This window comes from Atractosteus spatula, chromosome 6 (assembly GCF_055471065.1).
Source record: "Atractosteus spatula isolate fAtrSpa1 chromosome 6, fAtrSpa1.hap1, whole genome shotgun sequence".
NCBI lineage: Eukaryota > Metazoa > Chordata > Actinopteri > Semionotiformes > Lepisosteidae > Atractosteus > Atractosteus spatula.
This window is the reverse complement of record NC_142711.1, coordinates 35,221,407-35,249,167: the sequence shown is the minus strand read 5'-3', so window position 1 is coordinate 35,249,167 and position 27,761 is coordinate 35,221,407. Positions and strand designations below refer to the sequence as shown.

Here is a 27,761-nt window from a genome sequence, read left to right as displayed (position 1 = left end):
ATTGTCTTTAAAATGTTAAGGGTATGAGGTAAACTGTCTATTTGCTGCCTGTGTGTTGTAAAGATAACCTTAACTATTTAGAGACCGATGTTCTACAACATATCCAGTAAACTGTGCGTATTGCTATAAAATCCAAAGAAAAAGTTTTCTTGCAATGCTTATTAAGTTCTACCATCACAAAACAGAGTAAAGAGTTTAGTATAAAATTGCATATCTGGTGTGTTACACTGTTCAGGGAAACGTACTGGATTAAAGCTCTGTATTGTTCCCAGACTATAAAGGTGGGAAATTGCAAAGGCTGGGGTCAACTGATCAAAGGATCACAATTGAAAGATCTGGTGGTCTTGATCTTGCTGTTTTTATACGTCACCGAGTGACATCACAGCCAGGAAAAGAAGGCGCTATATTGAAATATATTGAAACATCCACCCCACCCAACCAGACAGACTGCACCCTTTGTTTTCATCACAATCAGGAGTACCTGTAAACTTCGTTGTAGATAGTCACATGATTACCTGAAAAAGCAAAGTGCTATATCTTGGAAACGAAAGCAGCACAAACGCTACTTTCAGCGTCATAGACCAATGAGGGGTGTTTCACCATTTGTGCTGTCCGTACGGGGTCGCTCATGTGTGCGCCGGGCCAGCAGCTGGAGCCCCATTATCTCATTAAAATTCCACCCAGGAGACGGGAGACCAGGCTCGGCGCTGTGTGGTTTCAGATGATGACCTGGGAAACGGTAAGAAATCTGGGAGCAGCAAAGAGCAGGCAGGAAGACCAGACCACTGGAGGGACAACAGGTGGCGACGCAGCTCCGGGGGGGTCTCGTGGGGAGTCCGGGTGGCTGGAGGACGGGAATATATCGTTGTTTGTTGTTGTTGTTGTTGTTGTTGTCGCAGTCAACCGCACCGCACCCATAGTTGAGAGAAATTCTTGGGGGAATTATCTGGAAAAGGTTCTTTTTTCAGCCGGCGGGATGGCCTGCACGCTGGCAGGGATCCTGGTACAAGGCCGCCTGCTTCATCCCCTCCACCCGACTGGGCGCCAAGACAGACCAGGACTCTGTAGCGGATCTTCCGCGGCACCGCCGAGCCGAGCTCAAACACCACAAATACAAAAAAGGAGACAGTATTAAATACATACAGAAATAAACACTTCACAGCCAGAGGAATTCAGAATTATAAAACCTGAAAATGATACTTTTTACATATTGCCATTGTAGTTCTTGACTTTTGATTCTTTACATTTCCAATAGTATTTAAATAAAAAAGGAATTTAACCTTAAAAGCAATAGAGGGAGCAGTATTAGACCATTTACTTTTGTGGATGAAGTATTTTACCAAAATAATGAACAGATTGATAATAAAAACATATCCTTTATCCAAATCAGATCTAACAAAATATAACTTTCTCTCCGCAGACAAACACAGCAACAGGAAACAGGAAGACCTCGCCGTGTCCTGTGCGCCTGACACTGTACACACAGGGGCATAGCCAGGAACTGATTTTTGGGTGGGCCTGTGCAAAAGTGGGTGGCTCGGACTCTAACTGACTGTCCTGCCAGCATAGGTGCACCCCTCCAATTTACAATCCAATCCTAATAATCAAATCGGTAATCGGTATAATCAAAAAGCAGAATTAGTTGGAACACGAAGAGAGTCATCTTATGCTGTCTGTCTTTATATCTGTGGTAGAGTCCATTAAGTACATATGAGTTAACTGTGTGTGTGATCTAGAACATGACTGAATGAAGCATACTGTACAGTATGACTTGTAGACTAAGTAACATCTAATAAAACACAAGTACCACCTATTCATCTTCTTTGAACAGTGAAGGACTGAATTCAGCATTCCGAACACAACTGTAGCTTACCACAGTGCGCTTTCCACTAATGCAAATTTTAATGCTCATTCAAGATTGCTGTATCTGTACAGTAGATATACAGAATGTGGTGGACTTTTTGCATGGGTACAACAGCAGCATCCTATTTAGGAATGAACCCATGATCATGCAGTCTGGAGTCCAGAGCTTTAATCATTATTTAGACATGTTATTTACATCTTCTAAAGAATATGGTTAGTAAGAAAGCAATAAAAAAGCACACAGAATACTGGATTATTTAGTTAATTGTAATTTTAGAATAAGCCAATAGCTGTATCACCCTGCTGGAGAGTGAATAAAGAAGTGATAAGGGCCCATAACACCTAAGGTTGGCACTCTCACACCCCTCAAACAACAACCTTCCTCCTGGTAAAATACTGGGCAAACCCGTTTCTGACAGGGACAGTGGAAAACCCCCTGAGGGGGTTTGATTAAGGGGAGGAATAGAAACATCTGAGCTGGAACAGAGTGGACTCCCGATTCCCACAAGACCCTGGAGACAACACAGACAGCACAAGGGAAGCTGCAGAGGGCGAGACTACAGAGGTGAGGACCAGTTGGTTCAGGAACTGAGGACCACAGGAGACATTGGCATTGGAACAGAAGTACTGTACAGAGACTTTTAACACCTGAAGGCAAAGAACAAAGAAACCGGCCTGGCTAGCCGATACAAACTGAGGGGAATGTAATAAAGCCTGCGGGAGGATTTCTAGTGTAACCTGAATGGAGACTGGGGAAATTGGACTGGGTGTTAAAATACTTTACAGGTACTGAAGGAATGTTATAAATTTGATAAAAACTAACAAACTGCTTATCTTTTAGTTTCCTAACAGCTTATAACCCTGGCAAGTGGAAACATACCAGGGGGGCATCTACAGCTACAGTACAGCTCATGTCTTAAATATAGTAAAAAGGGAAGTAGAATGTCTTGTTTTGCAAATGTAAGCAATAACGAAAGTCTCAATAAGGAGTTGTTTTCCGCTATCCAAGGTTGACTAAAAATTAATGGTTCATTTGAGGGATTAGGTAATCTATGTTAAAGGCAGGAAGTTTGTCTGTTACTGTGTATAAAAAATGCTGAGTAGCATCATTTGGAGAGACTAGCTTTTACAAGCTGATCCCCCGTATGCATACGAATAAAGAGATCTTCTTTCACCAGCATCCAAATTCTGTTATTTTAATGTTTCTTCAGTACTAAGAAGAAACGTTCAAGTGGCCTCTCTTCAGCACTTTACAGAAAAGACTGCTGTCCCTCTGGATTCATTATGACTCTTGGAATTGTTTGCGAATTCTGTTTTCGTTGGGTGATAGTGAATGTGGATAGAAAATAAAAAGGGCACTTATACGATACAAATGCATATCGCTGGTCTGTGTGTGCATTGGTGATTCTGGGAGATAAACAGAACCTGTGGTAATGTAGAGAGGACCTAGTACCCCATTTGTATTGCTAGGTGGCGTAGTCATATATGAGGCAGGAAATAATTCATGTTTGAGGGGTCACCTCACTGACACATGCACTAGTAAGACCTCACTGATAAAATTGTGTACAGTTTTGATCAGGATATCACAAAAAATTATCATTACTTTGGAAACAGGCCAAACACTTCAAACATTTCACCAAACAATCCCCAGATTTAAATGAATCTACTGTACTTAATCTTTTTAGCCTTGATCAGAGAAGGGTATGAAGGGACCTGATTCAAGTTACCATGGTCCTCAAAAGCATTGACAAAGCCAACCAATAAACAAGATAAATCAACTAGAGGAAAAGTAGAAAGTACATGAAAATACATTTTAAACTGAGTAAGAGAGGCACATCTTTACACAAAGTGATATTCGAGTCTGAAACAAGCTACCTTGCCATGTTCTCACAAACAATACCTTAATTTCTTTCAATAAATAGCTAGAGAGTCTTGAATTAATCAGCTACCTAAATACGAAATAGTTTAGATGGTCCAAATGATCACTTATTTATAACCTTCTTATGTTCTTATACAATGTTAAATCTAGTCAGCTGCACAACATAGACAGGCCAGCATATTGAACAAAACACTGTGCCTTTCAGACAGCATCATATGATCTTGGAGAGCTTCTGAGGTTTTCTGATCAAAGAATCTACTGCAGAATGCACCTGCAGAGAGAGAGCAGGATGAGGTTAATAGCTGGAACAAGATGAGAGTTATGTTACACTGTCTGCATATAACTTTATGTAAGGGAGTCTGTGAGGACCTGAGAGATTACTGTGGGTGTTTGACATGAAATGATGTGACAAGAGAGGAAATGCTGACCTAGAACAGGACTTTATTTAGAAGAAAAAAAGTGCTTAATGATCATTTATTTTTAACACTTAGCAATTAATAGTTATCCACATTTTGTCTTGTGTTCCCAAATTGCTACAGTGCCTTGCAAAAGTATTCAGATCCTCTCTATTGAGTTCCATTTTGTGAAATTAAAAATGATGCTGTACAGAATCAGGATCAACCCAAAGCAGTGAGCTCAGTGTGGACATGTCTCTACTCCAAGCACTAGCATTATTGAACTATTTACTTTTTTTGTTTCAACGTGTGATGTAGTTCAGTTATGTATCAAATGTTAATCTGTATTTCAAACTGTCATGTATGTAAGTTTAAGCAGAATTGAATATTGTACAAGGCTCTGCATATTTTAACAAGGCACTGAGCCTTTTAGTAATAAAAGTTTTAAGGCTTTTCATGCTCTTTTACTATTTAATTTTCAAAAGAAATGAAAATAGCATTTAATGAAACAAATATAAGTTATAGCTTTTTATCATTTCTAAATATTTGACATTCAGTGGATAAAACACAATAATGTTTCAATGAAGCAAACATTATGAAACTTGTTAGAGAGTTGTGTTTCTCGCCCATCTCAAATGTCTAATTCATTAAGATTTCAGCTGAGAAAAGACAACATCTTAAAGCTGTATCATTTCATGGCATTTGCATGCTTCATGGTTTGTTTTATCTGTAATCAAGTACTTTCAAAAATATATTTTGTTTACAAAATACAAAATTATTCTAACAGTTAAATTTTTCATTAGCTGATAACGTGAAACAATTGGCATAATAAGCTAGATACACGTCAAAATTCAGGGTTAGCATTATTTGATTTTTCTCTTGTTGAAAAAAGATATTTGCTAATGTACTACTAGCTTGTTTGTAAAAATATAGCACAATTTAATATTATATTTTGTGTATCATGGAAAATCCACACATTTTTTAAAATATAAAGTATTTTTAAGAATATAATCATGATTCTTATAAGGTTGCAGGCATTTGTTGTGGCCTTTACCTCATAGAGCTGTTTTCCTTTTTTTTCTGGTTTCAACTGCCATCTGTTGAAGAACTAAATTTCACTCTCTGAGCAGCTTCTCTCATAGAAAAGCTGACTTCTTTAATGCATATACCAATCAGTTGATCTTCATTAATTAGGCAAGGCATGGTTGCATCCTTTTCTGACCTTGTAATAACTAATATCCTGTCTTAAATGTCAAATGCTACAGATTCTTAAACAACTAATTTTGGCACTTTTAGCTCTATGCATATAACAAACACTGAGCATTTAAGAAATGTATTAAATTAAATGGCTAAAATTTAGTATTTTGGTGGCTCCTTGCTATATAAAATGTGAAATATATCATCAAATCCAATCGGTTACTGTTGTAACTTGTGTTCTCATTCTGTATCAGTACAGAAAGGGTATATATTTCATAACTCATAACTCATAACTCAACATGCAGGGGCCTGAGCATCATTTCTCAGTATAGTTGGTGGCCCCACTGCCGTGACCTACCAAATCTTAACTGGTGAATTCATTATTGTCATATTTTTTTTATACATTTCAAAATAAAATGCATCTTTAGCAGCAAGCTCTCAGGTACATTCTACCATTTCAACAATATCTCTACAGCCAGCAGTGCATTTCAATAGAAAAACACTTACTCTTTCATTTCCACTTAACAAGATGTTTGACAGCATACAGTACATTATACTATATGGGGTTGGGGGCACAGCACTGTATTATTGACCTAATCTATTGAAGATAGTATTTATTTTCTTTGCTTTTAATTCAGCATCTCTATACCTGTTTCTGTTTTTTCAGAAACATTTTTTTTTCCTCTTGGTAAAGCTCAGGCTTAACACAGAATTATCAGCTCATGTGCTTTTATATATAAGGTTATATTTTCAACTTCACATTTTAATTGGCTCCCAATGAGCCCATTCCACATCATATCGTCACCAAAAAAGGTGTTTCCAAATCTATTGTGAACACTAGGTGAATTATTGTCCCCCTCCTTCTTCAGAAGTATATGTAACAAGGATTTTGACATTTTAATGTTTTAACTGAATGGACTCCAAACAAACTGGAAAAATGTGGGGTCTTTTGCTGATCATCATGGGAGGTCATCTTGAAGTTTGTGAGTAAAAAAATGTTTGTGAAGAAAATACTTGATTTGTTTAGGTGTGCTGTATGTTAAAAATATTACATTAATAGTGCCACATTAATAGTTTACTGAATTATAATTTGAGATATTTCTATCTATAGTTTACCAATATTATACTACTACCATAAAAAGATATTTTATAGCACTGCTTCATTATCTTTTATAATAAGGTTATGTAAATATCTTGCCTTTTCAAGATTTCCTATTTGATTTTTATTCTGAGAAAGCATCTTTTAAAAATCTTTATAAATGAGAATTTAATGTAAGAAAAAGTGAGTTCAGTTGATCTCATTTTTAAAGAAAAGTTGTTATAATAAATAAAGACATAAACAGCACTCATTCATGAACGTGCTTCTCAGTAAATTTTAGAACTAAAAAAAACATGAAACTATTGATGAGAGAAGTCTTAAGAAAAAACACATCTGTATGAATTTAAAAACTGGACTTCCTTCAAACAAGGATTCAGAATCCTTTAATTTTCTTCTAAAGCTATTTTGAACTGTTACTCATTTCCCACTAAAATACTACATTTTCATGGTTATTTAGTGTATTTAATATTTTATTTCAATACAATTGTACATTAGAATACAATAACATCTCTGATGTTTTATATTTTTTATCCTCACTTAATGTTAAAATACAAAATATGTTAAACTGTAAAAAATGTTGTACTAAGAATCAGATGGAATATATCAGTACTGTATATCCATTTGTAAAATATTACCACTTAATCACTTTATGTTTTCTATTTGATTTTCAAAAGAAAACTAATTAATATTATGTAAATCCAAAATAAATTATACTTATGTTTTGTTATCATATATTTTTTTATTTTTTAATTCCTAGAAATTCTATTCCCAATGGAAATGTAACAAATGCATTTGCTTTTTCTCAGTAGACCCAGTTTTTCTCTCCTATCTCAAACATTCTATATTCTGTATTCAATTTCCAGACCTTTCATTTGAATACATGTAGTTTTCACATTTAGTTACAACAATTATTGCTTGCTAGGAAATATTCCAGCAGAATGATCATTGGAAATTTAGTGCAAGTGTTTCCAACAGTAATCCTGGAGAGTCTATCTCTGAGGAAATCTAGAGGTCTTTCAGTAAAAAATCTGAATATCCTTCAGCCTTTGATCAATTGCTAAATATATGTTCTTAATCATTAAAAAACAGGTGATATAGGGTGACCTATAAAAGGATAACTGAATTGAAGTGCAACACACATGATAGTTGTGTGACTTGTGTTGAAAGTTATGATATAGCATTAATTGGTTGCTGTTGTACTGAATAACTTGTCACAGATACTTTACTTAAAGTACATGTGTACAGGTACTGTACTGAAAGGGGAAAGAATGATTATTTTTATCTCTCATTAGAGTCTTGATTATCCCCAAGGAGCATTTTTTAATGAACCTATATAAAGGTTGTTTGAGATTGATGAAACATTAGACTTTAACTATGCTTCTTTATTCTTTTTTTTTAAATGTTGCACTAATGCTCTTTCTTCAGTTTTAGAATACATCATCACAAATATGTTATTGCCTTCTGAAAAATCTTTCGCTTTTGCTATCTTTCTTCAAAGTCTTCATGAGCTTTGAACACTGCACTGCACTATTGGTCACTCTGAATGGATGCGTAATTTAATTTCCTCTGTCACTATTAATCCTGCATTGGCCTCATCAGCCACTCCTGATGCTGTTCCAGTCACAGAGTGACCAATAACCAGGGTGCAATACCATGGTCAACCCCGACCGACAGAAGCCTAGACGTCACTATTAAGTTCAATTACCTTTTTAAATGTCGATACTGTGCTAGTAATTAGTATGTAATTACTAAGATTCCCAAGCATTCCAGAAGCTTCAAAGGTGATTTAAAAAGATTTAAATAGAATTCACCCACTGAACAGCCAATGCAGTTTCAGTTTCTACTAAACTGAACCAAGTGCTGTAAGGGAGAAATTAGATTGTACCTTCTGTGCTCAAAATTCTGATAGAAAAAGAAGCTGAAACTTGGGTCTTAAAGACTCAGAAGTACAGTGATGTCTTGACCTGGCCTGGTTAGCAGTTTGAGAACATGACGTTTGACATTTCTTAGCAGAAGAACTGTGTAATCTTATTTCTGTGTCTCTGGACATGTCAATCTGCAGCAAGATTTTTGGATCCTTGTAGATAAAGAGAAGTACAGCATGCACACAAATAACATGAAAAGAAGTTTCTGTGTTTGGTTCAACATACCTGTGCAAATCTGCTTTTCTGACATGAACTTCATCAAAAGAAATTTCAAACATATCTGACTGACAAGCATTGAACAACTTCACCTGAGTTTACTTCTCAGGCTATAAAGATGCAGCCAGTGTGTGTGGTGACAGTCAGTATAAGGTTGTAGGCAATTTTGTTTTTTTGATTAATCTGATGTGGAAGTACACTACGCTGTAAAACTGCCAGGCTGTAAAATGATTCCTTAATGTACTGCAGCTAGTGTGGTTTTCAGATCGAATCAAATCTCTACTTTCAGGTCAGTAGAATATAAAATGTTAATTTAACTTGTGCTAATCATACTGCATGTATACTGTATACTGCATAGTGACAGTTTAATAAATACAATGATTACATTGTTGAGACTTAATGCTTTTATCATGTTGCAACCATCTCTAAAATACATTATGTCTTAGTGTATTAATTATTATTAATACAATACACGACTATTAATACACGTAGTTTATTAATTATCATTTTTAATTGCATACAGTATACAGAATTATTTGTAATTGTGAATAAACAGTAATTACAAAACAATTTTATTTTAAATTTATAGAAATATATATTAAATAAAGTGGTGTTAAAACATTGTACAGTTTTGTATTTAAAAGCAAATTAACATCAAAACAAAAAGAGTCAAGATTAAAGTAAACATTTTGAATAGTAATTTGAATAACGTTGCCGCAAACTGAGTTGTAGTTGTAGCTGATACAAGGTGCGCTATATTTAGATCAATATATTGTTAATTTAACTATTTGCTATTTACAATATGCATGGCTTTGGATATTCTAATATAATTTAAATATAACATTTTAATATAATTATAGTGATTGCTTGCAAAACAGTGGTGTAAATAAAGGCATCTATATGAAGGCAGTCTGCAAGAATGAAACTAATACTATACTGTAGTTGATGTACAGTATGGATATCAGTAGATATTAGTTCATGGGATTCTGTAATGTGTGTGGCACGTTGTGAAAAGTAGTTTTTTTTGTCCATATATTCTGCTCACATCCCCAAATTATAAAGTATGTGCTGTGAAGGACACACTTCCTATACCATTTTAAATAGATCTTTAAAAAACTAAAAATACAATTATTTAGAAATTTAAAATTAATAAACGCCACTCACAAAATACAAAAGTATTGTAAATACACATGCCAGACAGTAGACAAAATATATAATAAAGCCTTGGGAGACAGCATGAGTGAAAGACAGATTTATACCTTTGTGTTTAACACTATGTAATAATTTCTGAAAAGTGGGAAACAAATGTCCTTGTCATTAGCTGCACTGCAGTCAGTTAGCGGGTTCCCAGGTCATGGAAGTATTTCACACTATTGTGCATCACAGTTTGTATTGTGTTTAATATCTAATTCATTCCCTATACAAACGGTGATGCACCAACATACCGCAGTAAATTGACGGGTAAAGTCAAAAACCCTTCTTATTTTTTAAGTTATCTGATGCAGGACTATGCACCCTCTAAAACTGCCGGTGTTGCAGTCTTTAATGTAAAGATCCAGCCATTCATTCAAATGTATTCATTTTAAACTGTGTATTACAGTATGTTAAATATTAAATTAATTAACGGTAGGTCTATTTGATAAAAAACAAAATTAGTTGTATATATAAAAATACTTTATTATTATACTGTAGCTTGTGAACATGATGTGCCTCTTTCAGGTTTACATCTGCATTGAGAAAATGTAATGATAAATTTTGGTAGAGGAAAATAAAAACAGAAGTATAAAGTAATATACAGTATACCTAATGCAGTAGATAGTAGTGGTAGCTAAATATAAAACAGCACACAATAGTATTTCACCTTGTTCATGAACATTTTATGCACCAAATTCATTAACTTGGTAACTTACGGTGGGTATTTTGGAAAAGTTTTAACATGCTTGTTCTAACATTATCAAGTTTATATACTGTACTTCATAAAAACTATAATGTTTTATCCTTTTCTAAGAATATGGACAGTAGTAAGAACACTACTTGTTGTTATTGTAAAAAAGTTTAACAGACACCTTTAAGTGAGCCAGTGACGAATAGATACGGACAGTTTTGTTATGCAAAGTATTTTAGAACGCTTATTAAACTCCAAGATACTGATTGATCTGACTTTTTATTTGCCTCATTTAGCTGAAGCAAAAAAAAGAAGATGTAGTCAAATTTATTGGAAGGCGCTCTGTTTTATTAACAGACACTCCAACTCAAACCTGTGTAGTACAGGGATATAGTCGTGGGTAATGCCACCCCAATTTAAAAGAAATGTGCTTATCGTTTTAATCCTGCTAAAGTAATAGCATTGTGGAAGGCAATATAATGCATATTATTTACTGGAGCATGGTTTAGTTCAAACTAGCAAGTCTGTGGAGTTCCCCATGTTTATTGGTACCAAACCTTGATGGGATGTCATGGTCCTATACAGATTACAGAAAAGTGAACGCGGAAACTCCAGACATCGTATGTAATGTTTAACCATAATCAAGGACCAATGTGCTGTTCCTTTTTGTTATAGGGTTATTCCCTGGAAATTAGGCATGAACAAGAAAGGCATGAACGATGTTGTGTGACTCTGAGGGAATTTTTCTATAAGCTGGAGAGTTATAGAGAGCACGTTGTGTAATCACCTCTTTTTATACTTGTAAACATGTTTCAATTTAAATGCAATATGGGATATATTATTAATAATATGAATAATGAATGACCATAAACGAGCTGTAAACTTTGAATTTTGATTAAGAAAAATATTTCACACACACTGTACTGTAGTGGCTTTAAAACCATATTGTATCATACTATATATACAGTATATTTATACGGTATATGATCACACTGCAGTTCATTGACATCTACGCTACTATTTTGGTATATCTGTAAATTTCTGACTTCATGGGATTCGCGTGTGTGGAACATTGGGAGATGAGACCCAGCAGGGGCTTTGTTTTGATTATACTACGAATTAGTCCTTGAGGTATACCAACCAAGTTTTCGAAATTAAAAAAAAACATAGATGAGTTTGCACAAGAGAAAAAGGTACCTTTTGAAAAGTTGTGTACTGCTTGCAAAATAGCTGATTTTGACAGTTAATTTTGCTTTGAGAATTTAAAATCTGTCTGACTGTAATGTAGCTTTCATTTAATTGAGCAGAAAGTTACCTTGCATTACAAGAGGCTTTTTTTTTAAATTACCTTTATCACCTTCATCTGTCTGGGGGTTGGGGATTGTCTCCCTTCCTCCATTTAACATCTGATATGTACCATGTAAGCCAAGAGACTAAAACCCACTATTAATACAGCATACACAAAGATTTTAAGCTGATCATAAGGAAGAAAAATCACTCTTATTTCACTCAAAAAATGTGGTTTTTAACTTAACCCGTTTTTTATAGCTCTTAAAGTCATGCAATGTCTAAATTAGGCAGGGACGTGCCATTGTTACTTATTTTTTATTTTCTCTAATCAGTTCCCCATCGTGCTGTACGGTTTTATGTTACGTTTTTAGAGAATTTTTGAAAAACTTCAGAACACTTTGACTTATGCATAAAAAATGGAGCATAATGTGTTCTCACGTTATGAACTCGCTTACACCTGGGTTCTGCTTTATTTAAACCAAGGTTTCTAAAACTTCAACCAGGTACTAGATATTGTTTAAATAAAAGCTGTGAAAACTTTCACAAATAGTGATCCTTAAAGTACCCAAGGCTCTGTCATTTTTCCACAAAGTTATTGACATCTGAAACACAGTGTCTCATAAATAGGCGTTTTAATAAGAAAGCGAAGGTAATGAAAACTGGAGAAAACAAATGACTCTGAAAAAGATACAAGAAGTTTGAAATTATTATTTAATACTGTTAATAATGATCAGATACATTATTATGTTAATGCAGTGTACATAATATTTACTATTTTATTTTTTAAAAAGGAGTCTTTGTTAGAAGAAAGTAATAATGAGTGAATTAGTCAAAGAAAAAAAATACATGTTTATAAAGAAAGTGGACTCAGGTAATACTACCAGCTATATAAATATATTATATTTAGGTCCTTAAATTAATATCATTATTAATTTCTTTAGTTACACGATTCCATATGTGGTGAAAAAGCACAGAACATCTTTCCTCTTGTCAAAATAATTTCATTTGCAGTTTATTCTTATCTGAGTAAAAACGGAAAATACATAAATAGTTTCACAAATTAAAGAGAGTATTTATGTGTCTCATAAATAGGTGTTTTAATAAGAAAGGGAAGGTTATGAAAACTGGAGAAAGCAAATGACCCTGAAAAAAGACGTTTGAAATTCTTATTTGTTATTAATAAATTAATATCATTAATAATGATCAGATATGTTACTATAGTTTCAGTGGTATTTTTATTACCACTGTGTTATTCCTGATTATAATTATAACATAAATGATTTTGTTTTAAGGCTTGTTGTAAAGGCTTGTGTTAAATTGCACCACTGGGATGAATAAAATTTTGAATTGAATTGAATTAAACCGGTTGAACTCCCACTGTTGACAGTATCCACGTTTGCTCATTCATGTTTTTAAATAATAGCATTTAACATTGAACACGCTATGATATTTAAAAACAATAAAAAGTCAATGTAGTGTACATAATATTTATGTCACACCCACAGCTAATCTGAACCCTCCTCACAAACGGTCTCGTCCCAATTAAGCACCAGCTGGAGGCAATCGCCGCAAAAACCGCCAATCTATCCCTTTATCCAATCTGAGCACCTCACTTGTTAACACACCCTCTACTTCCAGACTTACTTAAGCCTTCTCCTTTTCACTGAACCCTGCTCGGTATTGTTAGCTTCTTTGGAACTCCTTGCCTCGCATTATTTAGTTCCACTTGCCTTTTTGGATACTCGGACCCAGATCTTACATTTTTTACCTCGGTCTCGTCACTTTGGATTTGTCTGCCTTTTTCCATTTGAATAACCTTTGGTATCGAACCTGGAATTCGCCCTCGACTAACATTTTGGATTAGTCAGAAATCTCTCCTGACTTGGCTCCCCTACTCCGCATAGGGTTCCTCACTCGAACAACAACGCAGCTTGTTACAATTTACTAGTTTATATCTGTACATATTATTTTTTAGAAATAAAATGTTTTATCTGTTAAACATATAACAGGAATCAAACCTGGGAACTTCTAGCAAGTGAAAAGTCTACCACTGAACCAAAACATCATTTTTTAAATTAAAAACCACAGGAATTACAGTACATCTTATATCTTTCATTTTCTACAAGAGTTTCAGTGAAGCTACGAAAAGTTTAATTTCTATAACAATAACGACAGCAAGATGTAGTTAAAACAAGCATGTCAAAACTTTTACAAAATAATTACAATAAGTGACGGAGAGAAACTGGTCAGAGATATTTATGAAAAAAAGTGGAAAATGCCACTTAAATTAATATAGTTCATGACATCCAGAAACTTATTTTCATTTTCAGCTAACATAATTTCCCTTTAGTCACACAATTCCATATTAATACTTAATGCTCTGTTGGGTGTCATTGTCCCCTTCCAGGTGATGGTCCCCTTCTGAATCATGCTCAGTTGGAGCATAACAGAATACTCAGTTGGAGCTTAACAAAACTCTCAAGGACTTAAATGAATCTGCTCTGTTTTAAAAGCAGTGTCTGTTTTCATCCAATGAGGAATAACTATTATTTATATATTTCAATATTGTAGAAGTTTTCATCCCAAACATTTCATCAAGATTTGACTGATGGTGATTCTTCATTTAGTTCTGTGATGTTGAAAAGGCATTTTCAAATTTATACATTCTTAATTGAAAAAGACAACATTTTTAAAATGTTGACTTCAGTTAAATTGCTGAGATCCTGAGCCGCAGGCCACTCTCTGCTGGCAGGTGGACTAGTAAGAAGTAGAGCATCCCCACTCTGTCTGCTGTCTCACCCTGTGTGTGTGTGTCCAGGGGGTCTCCAGATCAGGCTGGATGGCAGCAGCTGCTCTGGAAGAGTGCAGGTGGAGTCTGAGGGCCAGTGGGGCAGTGTGTGCAGTCATTCCTGGGACCTGCGCGATGCAGAGGTGGTCTGTAAACAGCTGGGCTGTGGGGCGGCTATGTCTGCTCCCCATCTTGCCCACCCCCAGACTGCCCCTGAGGACAGGGTCCTGAACAAGGTGGGCTGCCTGGGGAATGAGACAGAACTGGGAGAGTGCAGGGCTGGACGTCTGGGGTCCAAGGACTGTCAGCACCCCTGGGATGCAGGAGTCATTTGTGCAGGTAAATGAGACTACAGCTACCTAAGATGGCTAGTTTCTAAGGAAAGTTACATCACGGCCAGTTGGAGCTATCATGTAGGGGTTTAATTCATTATGTTCTTAAGACTCTCAAGGACTGGAATGAAACTACTCTGCTTTGAAAGCACTGCCTGTGTTCCTCCAATGAGGAATAACTACCATAGTACCTTCCATTTTTATAGTAATTTTCATCCCAAAGAGTTCAACAAGCTTTGACTGTTGGTGATGGTGAAGAATTGGAACTGGTGGACAGCAAAAGACTATGGGAAGAGCAGCCTGAAGTGGAAGCAGGAGGAGGGCTACGTATTAGCAGATAGCAGTACTAACTAATTAGACATTAATAACTTTGTGGTGGGCAGCTGTAGGGATGAAAGGAGACACAGCACAGTTCAGTGAAGATTTGTGATTAATTTAATTGTGAAAAAAAGGCCATTTTCAAAGAACACTGGGAGAAGACACACACCAGGTGTACACACTGGACTGAATTACAGCAGTGTTATGGAGGATTTTGTAGTTCAAGTCCTGCTCTGGTCACCCTATGTTTCAGCTGGGGTGTCACGTACATCAGCATACATCTGTTTAAAATTCCCTCAAGGCAGGTCACAGATAATGACCCCAGGCCAGAGTCAGATTAATACACAGCGGAAGACATTGTGTGACTGGAAGAGTAGCTTGAAGGAAAGCAGAAGGGAGAATCTGGTTAGCAGGTGGCTGTGCAAGTTTGAAATTGGAACTCAGGTGGCAGCAGAAGCCACTGGTGACTGGAAGAACTGCAGTAGACCAGAAGAGAAGCCTAACACGGAATGTGGATAAGAACTGCTGCTTGCTGAATTTAGGAAAATAAGAATGAATTTCCAGATGCATCACCAAAAAAAATAAGCAATGTCAGTTATGTATGGGGCTGAACGCTTTGGAGGGGGAAAAAATCAAAGGCCATTATTTTTCCTCTGTTTATATGCTTTTTAATGTTTTTATTCTGGTCCACTTATTATTTTGTTTATTTTGATTCAGACAAATCTTACAGTCATATTTATCATATTCTAGAGTCTGCAGAAGGAACAGAAGCCCTGAAAAAAACAGGTAATTTAACTTTAAACTAATTTTATACATTTAAATTAATTTCTGCTTTAAATTACTGCAACTTGAATTGTTTCTCTACAGATGAAAAAAAAATATACCTAACGACGGTTGCCAATTCATGTGCAGGAAGAGTGGATGTGTTTTACAGAGGTCTGCAAGGAACAATATGTGAGGATGGCTGGGGACTCAATGAGTCTCATGTAGCCTGCAGACAAGCAGGATGTGGGGAGGCTCATACATATGGCAGAATGCGAATCCCAACTACTGATGTCCCCATTTGGCTGGACAGAGTCCACTGCAGTGGGAATGAGTCATCTCTCTGGGAGTGCTCTTCAGACCCCTGGGGTCACCATGAATGTGATTACAATATGAATGTTCATGTAGTATGTAAAGGTAAGTCCTTTCCAGTTTCTAAACATTGGTAGATATTGTGACAACAGAGACATAACCATCACTTTAGGTTGCAAATTGGGCATATCCAAAGTAACTGACAGACCCATCACACACTGTTGGGAAAGCTTTTTACAGACTTTCCGCTGGTTTCTCCTTTTTTCACACACTTACCTATGAGAGTGATGCTGTAACACAATCCCCCTCATTAGCGAAAATAGGACATAAAGCGTAAAATCTAATTTCGTTTTTTTGTTTTATCTAAGCTACTGTATTTATCTCAGGGTCAAAGTCTCTTACCCTTGACATATCACCCTTGTTTAACCGTGGGTCTTCAATGGGTGTTACCTAGACATAGGAGTTCATAATGTACAGTTTTCATCATATTGTTTCTGATGTTAAAAAAATCTGCAACACATGGTGTCAAATGAGCAACATGTACATGACTTTGTCTGAGAGTATCCCTATCATTGTCACATCATTGCTGTGTCGCATAACATTGCCAGCTGTTCTTCCCAGGTCTTCCCATTCACATGTAATATCCCTCTTTCCACATAACCACATTGTTAAAGATATAAAGGTAGGTAGGGTCCCCTTTTTTAGGCCATAAAGGCCCATGGGGGAATGGGCCACCATTTTTTCCTCAACCATCCAACACTAGAAGTAGAGGTCAGCATCACACTCCAACTGGCCTATTACCCAAAGAAGGATTAACCCCCAGTACTCATTTGGAAAGCAGGCTAAGTGGACTAAGGAGCTATCTGGAAGGACTTAGAGCAAGCTACATCACTTACCCCTACCTGGGATTGAACCCAGGACCTTCCAGTCAGGAGCTAGATGCCCTTGCTGTCTGAGCTACCACAGCTCCTTAATGATACTGTATATATTTTTTGTAATTTCATTTTAGTTTTTTTTCTCAATTACAATTACACCATATTTTTATCTGGCTTAAGAGTTTCTGCAACTCACCCATAGTAATTGAAATTCTAGGGCATTTCTTGAAAAGATTCACTCCGGCATTCTGGCCAAATTTCCCCTCAGCCTTTATTAACCAAGGCCTCCTAATGATCCCCATCTTTGACTTGGCTTCATCACTCTGTTCTCCGACCCACTAATAGCTAATGTGTGGTGAGCGTACTGATGCACTGTGGCTGCTTTCACATCATCCAGGTGGGTACTACAGATTGGTGGTGGTGAAGGTGGTATTACCTGTAAAGCACTTTGAATAGAGTGTCCAGAAAAGAGCTGTAAGAAAATAAGTGTAAGGAATTATTACTCGATTCACACCAAAAAAGTTTGGGGAAAAAGGCAAAATCCCAATAAAGGAATACACTCTTTATTGCATTGATGATGAGTCCTACTCTTCCAGTTTTACTCTGCTCATGCTTCTTCTTGTTGGCTAAACGGTGAGAATAATTTAATTTATTTGATTGCACTACACTGTATTGCACAGTAAAGAATTGGATAATATTGTTGTATTTTGTCCTGACCTGCTGCCAGATCCTCCCATTGTGTTCCAGCAGCTCTAAATGCATGAATTACTGCTACATAAAAATAATGTTTTATAACTATAAAATGGCTTAAAGAGGGGCTCCACTTCAATGCCATAATAGTGTAAGTTACAGTATGTATGCCAATACATTTGTGCTAATGCAATTTTTACAGTTTTGTCTTATCTTGAGATATTTCATTGGATTTCCTAATTAACTTCCATATTCAATTTATTGGTGATTATTTGTCTTCTCTGGCTTTTGCAGCAGCTACAGTATAGCTCCTCCATTTCACAGCAGATTCCTTCTATGCTTCTTCCCATTTTGGGGAATACACAATAAACACTGAGGAAGATGCAGCTTGCCAAGCTTTCTGCAGAAAACTAAAACTGTGAACTTTACTTTCACTACCATGCTTCAACATAACATAAGCATTCACAGAGCATATATCTGCTGGCCCTACTCACTCTGCTCAGCTAGCTCTTCTGCCTGCACGTGCTGGGTGGGCTACTCACAGATGCAGCTAATAACACAGTAGCTATTATCTTCCTCATTCTCTGGTGTGAGTCTAGCTCAGACTAACATTTTAGATGACTCCCTAGTTTCTGCTTCATTGAAATACTCTTAAGCAATGCCCCCAAATGTTGCTTGTTCAGACCCAAAGCTCCTATGACTGTAGTCACTCAGCAATGCATATATTTCTAATGAGAAGCTCCACTCCTGAGTATGCCTACTTTGGACACGGTTAGATTCCTTTCCCTTAGAATGAAACGTCTTGCCTGATAACACTAATTAGTAATGCTGCTCAGAGCTGAAACTCATGACTAACTCACTACAAAAACAACATATATTGTGACACTACAGGATGACTTGTTTCTTTATCAGTCCTAAAATTCAAGCAAAACAAAAAGGAAGCAGTTCACATTGTTGGAGGGCATGTGGAGAGCAAGTAACGACTCATTTACACATATAATAGGTTTATTCCATGCTGAAAAGAGCCTTCGTCAGGTGTGTAGTGAGAAACTGGTAGAGTTTGGAGTTGAGAGATCTAATGAGGTTAGTTAAGGGAAGATGATGTGGAGCTGTCAGCCGTAGAAATTCCTTAGCCTCTTTGATGTTGTTGTCGGAAAGGATAATCTGTTTTTTGATGGAGAAAATGGTAGAAAGCATTAGTTTCCTAGAAAATTGTTGTAGAAGTCTCCTTACTGTTTACTGTGTTACTCTGGGTGGTATTAGAGTCAAAAGAAAAAGTGTTAAATTTCAGGAAAAATCCTTCAGGAATTATATAATGTTGACGACATCTGTAAAGGAATAGAAGGTGGTTAGAAAGCCTGGTCTTGGAACAGATCACTGCGAAGACACGGAATGCTGGTTTAGTAAGAGAAGGGGGCAGTTGGCCCAGGGAGGAAGAAAAGGAATGACGAAGAGATCTAGAAAATACTTGGAGGAAGGCATAGTGGGTCGCAGCAGGTATAGGCTGTAGTAGTTGAGGTGGGTAGCTGCGTCATCATGCATAGGCTGCAAAGGAACAAGTAATAGGTTTATTTCATGCTGAAAAGAGAAGAAAGAAAACACAATGTTTTGGCCCTGGAGCCTTCTTCACACATGCTTCAGAGCTAAGTCCAGCATACTCCGATCGTACATGGAGCCAAAAGTCTGTCAAACTTTTTCAGCAAGTAATAACTTCAGCGATCCAGCAGATGACAGCTCCACAAGGTTGTCCATCTATCTGAGCGGCCTGAGACTGGTCGCTTCTATTTGACCAATATTTGTGAATGACTTTCTTATCCATTCAAATCCGATCTGATAGAAAGTTGCTAAGAGTTCTGAATGTGTCAAATTGTCGGCGATTGAGAGGATCACACCATAGCTCCAACTTTATGCACAAAGCCTTGACTTTATCATGAATATTAAAGAAAGTGACATCTCTGCCCTGCAATGCCAGGTTCAGACTATTCAGAATAGTAAAGATGTCAGCCAGATACAGTATGCCAGTTGAGCAAGCCAAGAAAAGTCATGCATGCATTCCGACAAGTGACAGATCTGACATTTCAAATACAAATACATTCTGACCTCCTCGCACAGTTCAAAGAGACAACCAACAAACCTTGGTATGGAAAAGCAGTTTGATGTGCTCACTTCACATCTGTTCACATAAAGCTTTAAAAATATGTGCGTTCAGAGGGTGTCCTTTGATAATGTTTACAATTTTTACAGCCTCGTCCAGAACTGTTTTAAGTCTGCCTAGCATCTTTGAATGCAACAATATGTTGCTACTGCCAATGGTGCAACTTATCTGATATGTGCAGTCAGGACATTCATCCTACCAGTCATCGATGAAGCACCATCAGTACTAAAACTGGCACGTTGTGTCCAATAAACTTTATTACTTACAATGAAATTGTTTAGCAGCTAAAAAATTGCCTCACCAGTAGTGTTGGTTGACAGACATCGGCAAAAGAGAAATTAATCATGTACTCCTCCTAAATACTCATACCTGACATATGCCAGAAGGTGAGTATCGCCCACCATATCGGTAAACTCATCCAGCTGAAGCGTGAAGTTCTGATGCAAGCATGATATCAACTGCCATTCCACATTTTCAGCCATGGCTGTTATTTGACGTTGAACAGTATAATTCGAAAGGGGTACCTTGTCAATAGTATTTTTTGCTTTTTACCCCAACATGACATTTACCATTGTTTTGGAAGTGGGCTTTATCAATTTCTCTGCTACAGAATGATCTTTCCCAGTCTGTGCTACTAACAGCGTGACTCTGTAGGAAGGCTCTGTAGCATTAGCGTTTTGTCCACCAGATGAATCAAATGCATGATCTTCTTATTCTGTATCAACTCTTTGCATTTGTTCTCAAAGAACTCAAGAGGTTTTCCAATGCATTGGCTGTGTTTGGATTCAAGCTTTGAGAGCTTCATTGCTTCATTGGTCAAGATTTCGTAACATAGAACACAATGAGGGTTGGGATCTTCTTTATTACCTGTCCAAAAAAATCATATTCTGAATTAGTCACTGTTATACTTTCTTTTCACTTTATTCTTACAGTTTTTGTTTCCAAGCTGACGATTTTGAGTAGTGAGTAGCACTACTTTTTCCCGTAACTTCGCTAACGCTTTCTGTGTTGTCTTTATCCTGCCCGGAAGCAGACAAAGACATCACATCAAACACACCTTCTGCTTCCTTGCACATCACATTTGTTGGAATTAGAATTACAGCACTGCTGGTGTGGTACACAAATTACCTCACTCGCATTTTCACTTCTATTCTGCATCTTACTCGCACTTGCGCTTTCACTATCATCTCTATATTTGCGTTTCAGGTCCCAGATTTAAGCCACTGATCCATAATAACCCTTCTGCTTTGACTGCTTCTTTAAATTACACTTTGAACTTTCAAACTCAAAGCAAGATATTCAAAAGTAAGAACAAAATGGTATGAACAATAATAAGTGCAACAGTCAAACCACACTCACATACTGTATCAAAACGTAAACAGCGTAGCCACGCAATCACGACAATAGACTGCTGCATGGCGGCAAGGACGTTGCCGTCAAACTAACTCTCTCGTTTTCAATGAGTGACATCATTTAATTCGTGGTGCATAAAACATTGAAGCGTTAGACGCTGATGGGGAGAATGAAGAGGCGAGGTGGTCCGCCATAACTCAAGCTTCATTAATACACAAAGGCAACACAAGGGTACAGCCAAGGAGAATAAATGGAAACTTTGCCCTTTCAGCAGACCCTCAAGCCAGCCAAGCCTACGACTAGACTGGTCCTCGCCCAATTACGGACACACACAGTCCCCATAACAGTTGGTGAAACCCCGATACCTAGAACCAACACACATATCCCTCCTACTATGCAGATTAACAGTCCAAATATTTACAACTTGCAGTTCTTAACCATGCTCCTAGGGGGAGCTACTTCATAATGGATGCTACAATATTCTTTCCTCTGGCCTATTGACCACACTTTGAGAACCAGTGTTCTAAAAAAAGTAGAGAATCATACATTCATGTGAAGTGTCTGTTTTTTCACCTGAACAGTATTCTGAAAAGTATTTTGTCTTTATCTTACAGGTGCACTGAATTTCTCCTTGCAAAATGGGAATAGTCCTTGTGCTGGACGATTAGAACTGAAGGGTGAACTAGGCATCTTATCATTTCCTGATGAGTACATGGATACAAATGTGGCTCATGTTCTCTGTAAGGAGCTTAGATGTGGATCTAGTGCCTCAGTAAATAAACAAGCTCACTACGGAGAAGTGGCTAGTGGCCTGTGGTATTTTCCTATTAGGTGTAATGGGAATGAATCTTCTTTCTGGCATTGTCATGCACTATTTGTACCACGCCAGGCAACACTTGATAAATCCAGCTACGCAGGTCTTGTATGTTTTGGTAAGTAACCAGCTGTTGTAAGTTCCCTTTATTTTTATGGGGAGGTTTATTACTTGTTTGCAAACTCAGAAGCAGTTTCTGAAAAATTAGTTATTAATTAAATTTTTGAAAATATATTCATGAATGAAAAATGAAAATCACTCACTATCCATTTGATAGTGTTAAATCTAAATCTAAATCATCCTACAAATAAGAAATACAGATACTATTTCCATCTTGTCACCTTCATACAGAATGCTTCATTTTAAATTCAGAAAGTTATTGTTTGTGTTTATTAATGTGAAGCTTGAAGATTGAATTTGACTTTTTGGTAATTGTAAAACCTTATATTTGTATAAGGAATAAATACAAAATTTGAGATGTTAACAAAACACTGTAACCCGATAAAAGTATAAAGAATCAATCATCTTCTATCCCCATTGCAGTTGTACTTTACATCATATTAAGAACTGCTCTTGTTTGAAGTATGAAACTGCATTCACCTGCAGTTTGTCTTTATTTTTCTGAAAATCAATTCATAATGTCTAAAATATTCTAAATGTATTTTTAATTCAGTAGTTCTGTGGTAGTTATTTAGTAGTTCAGTTCTGTGCAATTCTAATAACGAAGAAATGAGCTGGTGAAAATGAATGGATACAATCATTTATGGGGGATGAACCAGGAAGGCAGCTGCAAATGAGAAGTTATGGTGTCAAGTGGCGTGCTAGAAAAGATTTGTGCAGTTATGGGCAGCCAGTAATTATTTATATGTACTGTAGGAAAGTGAAAGTGTGAGATTAAAATTTGATCTACCCCCAGTATTTTAGTCAAATTCTAATAACAAAATGAATTAACAAATACAAAGAAAGAGCATACTTAATACCTTGGCATTAAGTCACCTGGCTCAGAAAATGACAACACTGGTCAAATATCTGCTCTGTCCAACCCCAAAAGGATTTTTCAAAATACTGATGCAGACTTCTTTGGAAAGGGAGAGTTAGATTGCCTGTAATGATTTGCAGGGACAAAGCAGAATGTGCTTGTAGTGTGGAAAAAGTAAATAGAACATGTGATAGTGGCTTGAGCTTTCTTAGATCAAGTAGATTTGAATATGCAATGTTTTAGAGGAACACTGATATGGAATTAAGTGAATTAGATATGTCACCCAAAGGTGAACCCTTTGGGTGAGGAATGATAGATACAGTAATAAGACTTTATTGATCCCGAAGGTAAATTGAGGTGTTACAGCAGCCCAGCCCAAGACGAGCAAAAACAGACATCAGAATAGACGAAAAATTAAAATACGTACAGTAATACAGAATAAATATAAAATAAATACATAGATGTGTGCAAAATATGCTCCTAGTCACTGTAAAAAAACATAATCTATTTTCTAAGAAGCAAAAAAAAAAGAACATCCACAGCAACAAAAAAATAGTTCCAAAGGGCACAATCCTGAGAGACAGCAGTCTTTTCTGTAAAGCACTGAAGAGAGGCCGCTAAAACATTACTTCTTAATATCGGTGAAAGTCGTTGATGGCTTAGACACGAACAGCCACTTTAAGGAGGGTGGTATCACCCAGTTCAATTTCCTGGTCTCCGTTCAGGTTACACTAGAAATCCTCCCACTGGCTGTACTACATTCCCCACAGCTTGTATCGGCTAGCCGGGCAGGGTTCTTTGTCCTTTGCCTTCAGTTATTAAAAGTCTCTGTATAGTACCTCCGTTCCAATGCCAATGTCTCCCATAGTCGTCAATTCCTGGATCAATAGGTCCTTGCCTCCGTGGTCTCGTACTATGCAGTTTCCCTTGTGCTGCCTGTGTTGTCTCCAGGGTCTTGTGGGAATCGGGAGCACACTGTGTTCCATCCAGCTGTTTTTATTCCTCCCTTTAGCCAATCCCTCTCAGGGGCTTTTCCACTGTCCCTGTCAGCATCGGGTTTGCCCAGTATTTTTCCAGGAGGAAGCTTGTGTTGTTTGGGGTATGGGAGTGCCGAGCTAGATGTTATGGGCCCTTATCACTTCTTTGTTCACTCTCTGGCTCTCCCTCTTCCTCCCTTGGACAGGCTAAAACTAGCTCAGCGACTCCTCACACCTCCAAGTATCGATACCTAATTGCTTCCTGAGCGACTTGGGTGTGACCGTTGTTACTGACTGTTCCTGCTAGACTGTATTCATTAGAACAACTGCAGGCAACATTGACACCATCCTGGAAATCAACATAACCCAATCAATCACAGCCTGTAACTGCCTCAATGACCCACATCCTGCGACACTAATCAACATAACCCAATCAATCCCAGCCTGTTACTGCCTCAATGGCCCACATCCTGCAACAGATACAGTACATGTGTAATGCAAGTGATGGAACACAAGTCAGTGAACAGATGGCTGGACTAGAAGTGGTCCTGCATGAGATTTGAACTCTACGGTGGACATCAGAAGACACTGTAACAACCTGCAACCTTGTTACTGAGGCTAAGTGCCCTGATGCAAAAGGAAGGATTGGGTAGTGATTTACAGCTTGCTGTGGTTTGATGGAATTGAGTCCAGCAAACCACCACTAGATATCAGCTGTGCTTGCTTGGGGCAAAAAGTGTTGAAAGCCAAACCCACACCAGTTAAATATCAGTTGTGTAGGGGTTAAAGGAGTGAAAACCCTTCACCATAACAAACAGGGCATATGCAATATTTCAGAGGAACACAGCATGGAGGAGAATTAAGTGATCAGTATTTTTGTATTCTACAAATGGAATTGATTCTAGTACTGTATGTTGCTTGACATTATTCATATTGCCTGACACAATAATCCATGGACTGTAAGTGCTCTGTCACTTCACATCACTCCTGGTGTTCAATGGTTACAGTTGGGTTTAGGGAGTGAAGCCTTAACTGGTAAACTGATCCAGTGTCCATCCCTTTCTCCCAGATCACCGGGAGCCCCGGATTGTGGGGGGTGAGGATCCCTGCTCTGGGCGAGTGGAGGTGCAGTTTGGAAATGAGTGGGGGACACTGTGTGACTCAGGCTGGGACCTGCAGGACGCCAGTGTGGTGTGCAGACAGCTGCAGTGTGGAGAGGCAGTGGCCATTCCTGGAGGGGCTCGCTATGGGGAAGGGAAGGGCCCTGTGTGGGACAAGCAGCTTGACTGTCAGGGAAATGAGTCCATTGTGTTCGAGTGTCCAGTGTCCACTGAGAAAACACAAAACTGCTCCCACAGAAACTACGCCAGTGTTGTCTGTTCAGGTTTGAATATAAATGAAGCTCTTTTTATAAAAAGCAATGTGAGAATTATCTTAAAATCAAAATTAAACACTAAATCATCTTTCATTTCCATATAGAAGAACTGCAAATAAAACTGAAAAGAAGACATTATTTTTCATATATCACATTTCCATAGCTTCAGTTGAATATTATATAATATTATATTATATGAATATTTCTGTGTAACAGTGTCACATTGTAATGTTCCCAGGACAGGAAGGTCCCATGTTGGTGGGGGGAGAGAGCCACTGTGCTGGTCGAGTGGAGGTGCTCCATGGATCACAGTGGGGTTCACTCTGTGAGCGCGACCTGGAGTGGCAAACTGCTGAGGTAATTTGTAGACACCTCCAATGTGGGGGAGTCAAGGCCACCCCCAGAGGAGCCCCCTATGGAGTGGGAAGTGTCCCCCTGTGGAAGGACAGATACCAGTGCAGTGGGAGAGAAGGGCGCCTGGGGGACTGCCCTGTGTCCTGGGGCAAGGAGGAGTGTGAGCAGGTCAGCGTCGCCAGCGTGGTCTGCTCAGGTAAAGTCCACTGTCACTGTCTGAAGAATATTGACCAGCACTGGACAACTATAAAACTGGATGTATTAATATTTGAGCCAATATTTGATTAAAACATTCAACTGATGTATTTGATCAATCAGTAGTATTTGCTTACTGATGAACAGACAGACTTCTGGGGAATTCAGGAAGAGCAGATGTGTAATAATTACTGTGAGGAAGGAGTCAGTTGTGCTCCTTGTCTTTCCAGATGAAGACTGGCTGGTGCGTCTGCAGGGTACACACAGTCGTTGTGAGGGAAGGGTGGAGATTCTCATGAGCGGCTTGTGGGGAAGAGTTTTAGACTCAGACTGGGATTTACAGGATGCCAACAGTGTCTGCAGGAGCTTGAGCTGTGGAGGCGCTCTGATGGCCTACATTTCTACTATGTATGGTGATGGAAATGGGCCTGTGCTGTTAACTGAAGTGGACTGTAAAGGAAATGAATCTGTGCTACAGAACTGCTCCTTCACACTGAGCTCTGGATCAGTCAACACCAGTGGGGGTGTGGGGGTGCTCTGCTCAGGTGGGTTTTCAAATGTTTCTGAAAGATTCAAGTACGGTGGGACATTTGGGTGTTGCTATATATTGTAGCGTTTGCAGGTTCTTTTCAGAACAAGGACGAGTGGAGACGCAATTAACAAACAAGCATTAGCTTTATTCGTTTTCCCACACAAAACCTACGCACACATGAGGAGACTGACGGAACACGTACACAACTTTAGGGTGGTAATTACCTAACAACACACTACACTTTTACAGGACTACACAGGGCACTAGAATTACTAGGACATTATTTACACAGGTAGGGTCAGCCGCTGGTCATCGTGCTGACCCTCAGACTCTCCCCGGCTACCACTCCCAGCATGCCCAGCGGTACTACGAGCGCCTAGGGGCGCTTCCTCCTCACCACCAGGCGAGGGCGTTACACTGCCCCCACCTGAAGCGTCTGGCGTCTCGCTGACGTCGAACACCCCCCTCAGGCTGTACTCGTATTCGGCCAACTGCTGCGGAACCCTGCGTGAGCGGCCACTGCGCCGCGGTGACGGCTGGCGACCCACGGACGCCCCACTATCGGCCGGCTCCAGCCCCGGCTGCTCCTCTAGAGCCTCCCCACACAGCTCCTCCTCCCGGGCCCGGTAGGGGGCCAGGCGGTCTCGGTGCAGGACCACCACTCTCCCCCGTGTTCGCAACCGGACACGGTAGCAGACCTCGCCCACCACCCCGAGTACCTCAGCGGGCCCCTCCCACGACGGCGCCAGCTTAGGGCTGAGGCCTTTGCGGCGGCGCGGGTTGTACACCCAAACCGAGTCCCCGGGCTGGAAGACAGGCCCCCTGCACCGCAGGTCGTAGTACCGCTTCTGCCGGACCCCCGCCTGTGTCAGGTGGGTCCGTGCAAAGCTGTGCACCCGCTGCATCCGCTGCCGCAGGTCCCACTCGTAGTCCGGTCCAGCCGGCGGTGCCGACCCGTCTCCGGGCGGCGGGCCGAAGACCAGGTCCACCGGTGTTCGCATTTCCCGGCCCAGCATGAGCGAGGCCGGGGTGCACCCGGTGGATTCCTGGACCGCGGTCCTGTACGCCCAGAGCGCGAGGGGGAGGTGGCGGTCCCAGTCCCGTTGGTGCCGGGACACCAGGGTGGCCAGCTGGGTGGCGAGCGTCCGATTAAACTGCTCCACCAACCCGTCGCTCTGGGGATGCAGCGGTGTGGTCCGCG

The 27,761-nt window shown here is 38.8% G+C and overlaps 1 protein-coding gene across 1 annotated transcript; it reads left to right on the top strand.

Annotated features, from left to right (window-relative positions):
* The first annotated feature begins 628 nt into the window (after window positions 1-628).
* On the top strand, window positions 629-27,190 carry LOC148832825 (CD5 antigen-like). Its single transcript, XM_088918151.1, has 7 exons — window positions 629-739; window positions 969-1,128; window positions 14,568-14,876; window positions 25,174-25,488; window positions 25,718-26,029; window positions 26,259-26,573; window positions 26,994-27,190. The coding sequence occupies exons 1-7, from the start codon at window positions 629-631 to the stop codon at window positions 27,188-27,190; spliced, it is 1,719 nt and encodes a 572-aa protein (XP_088774277.1).
* The last annotated feature ends 571 nt before the right edge of the window (window positions 27,191-27,761 follow it).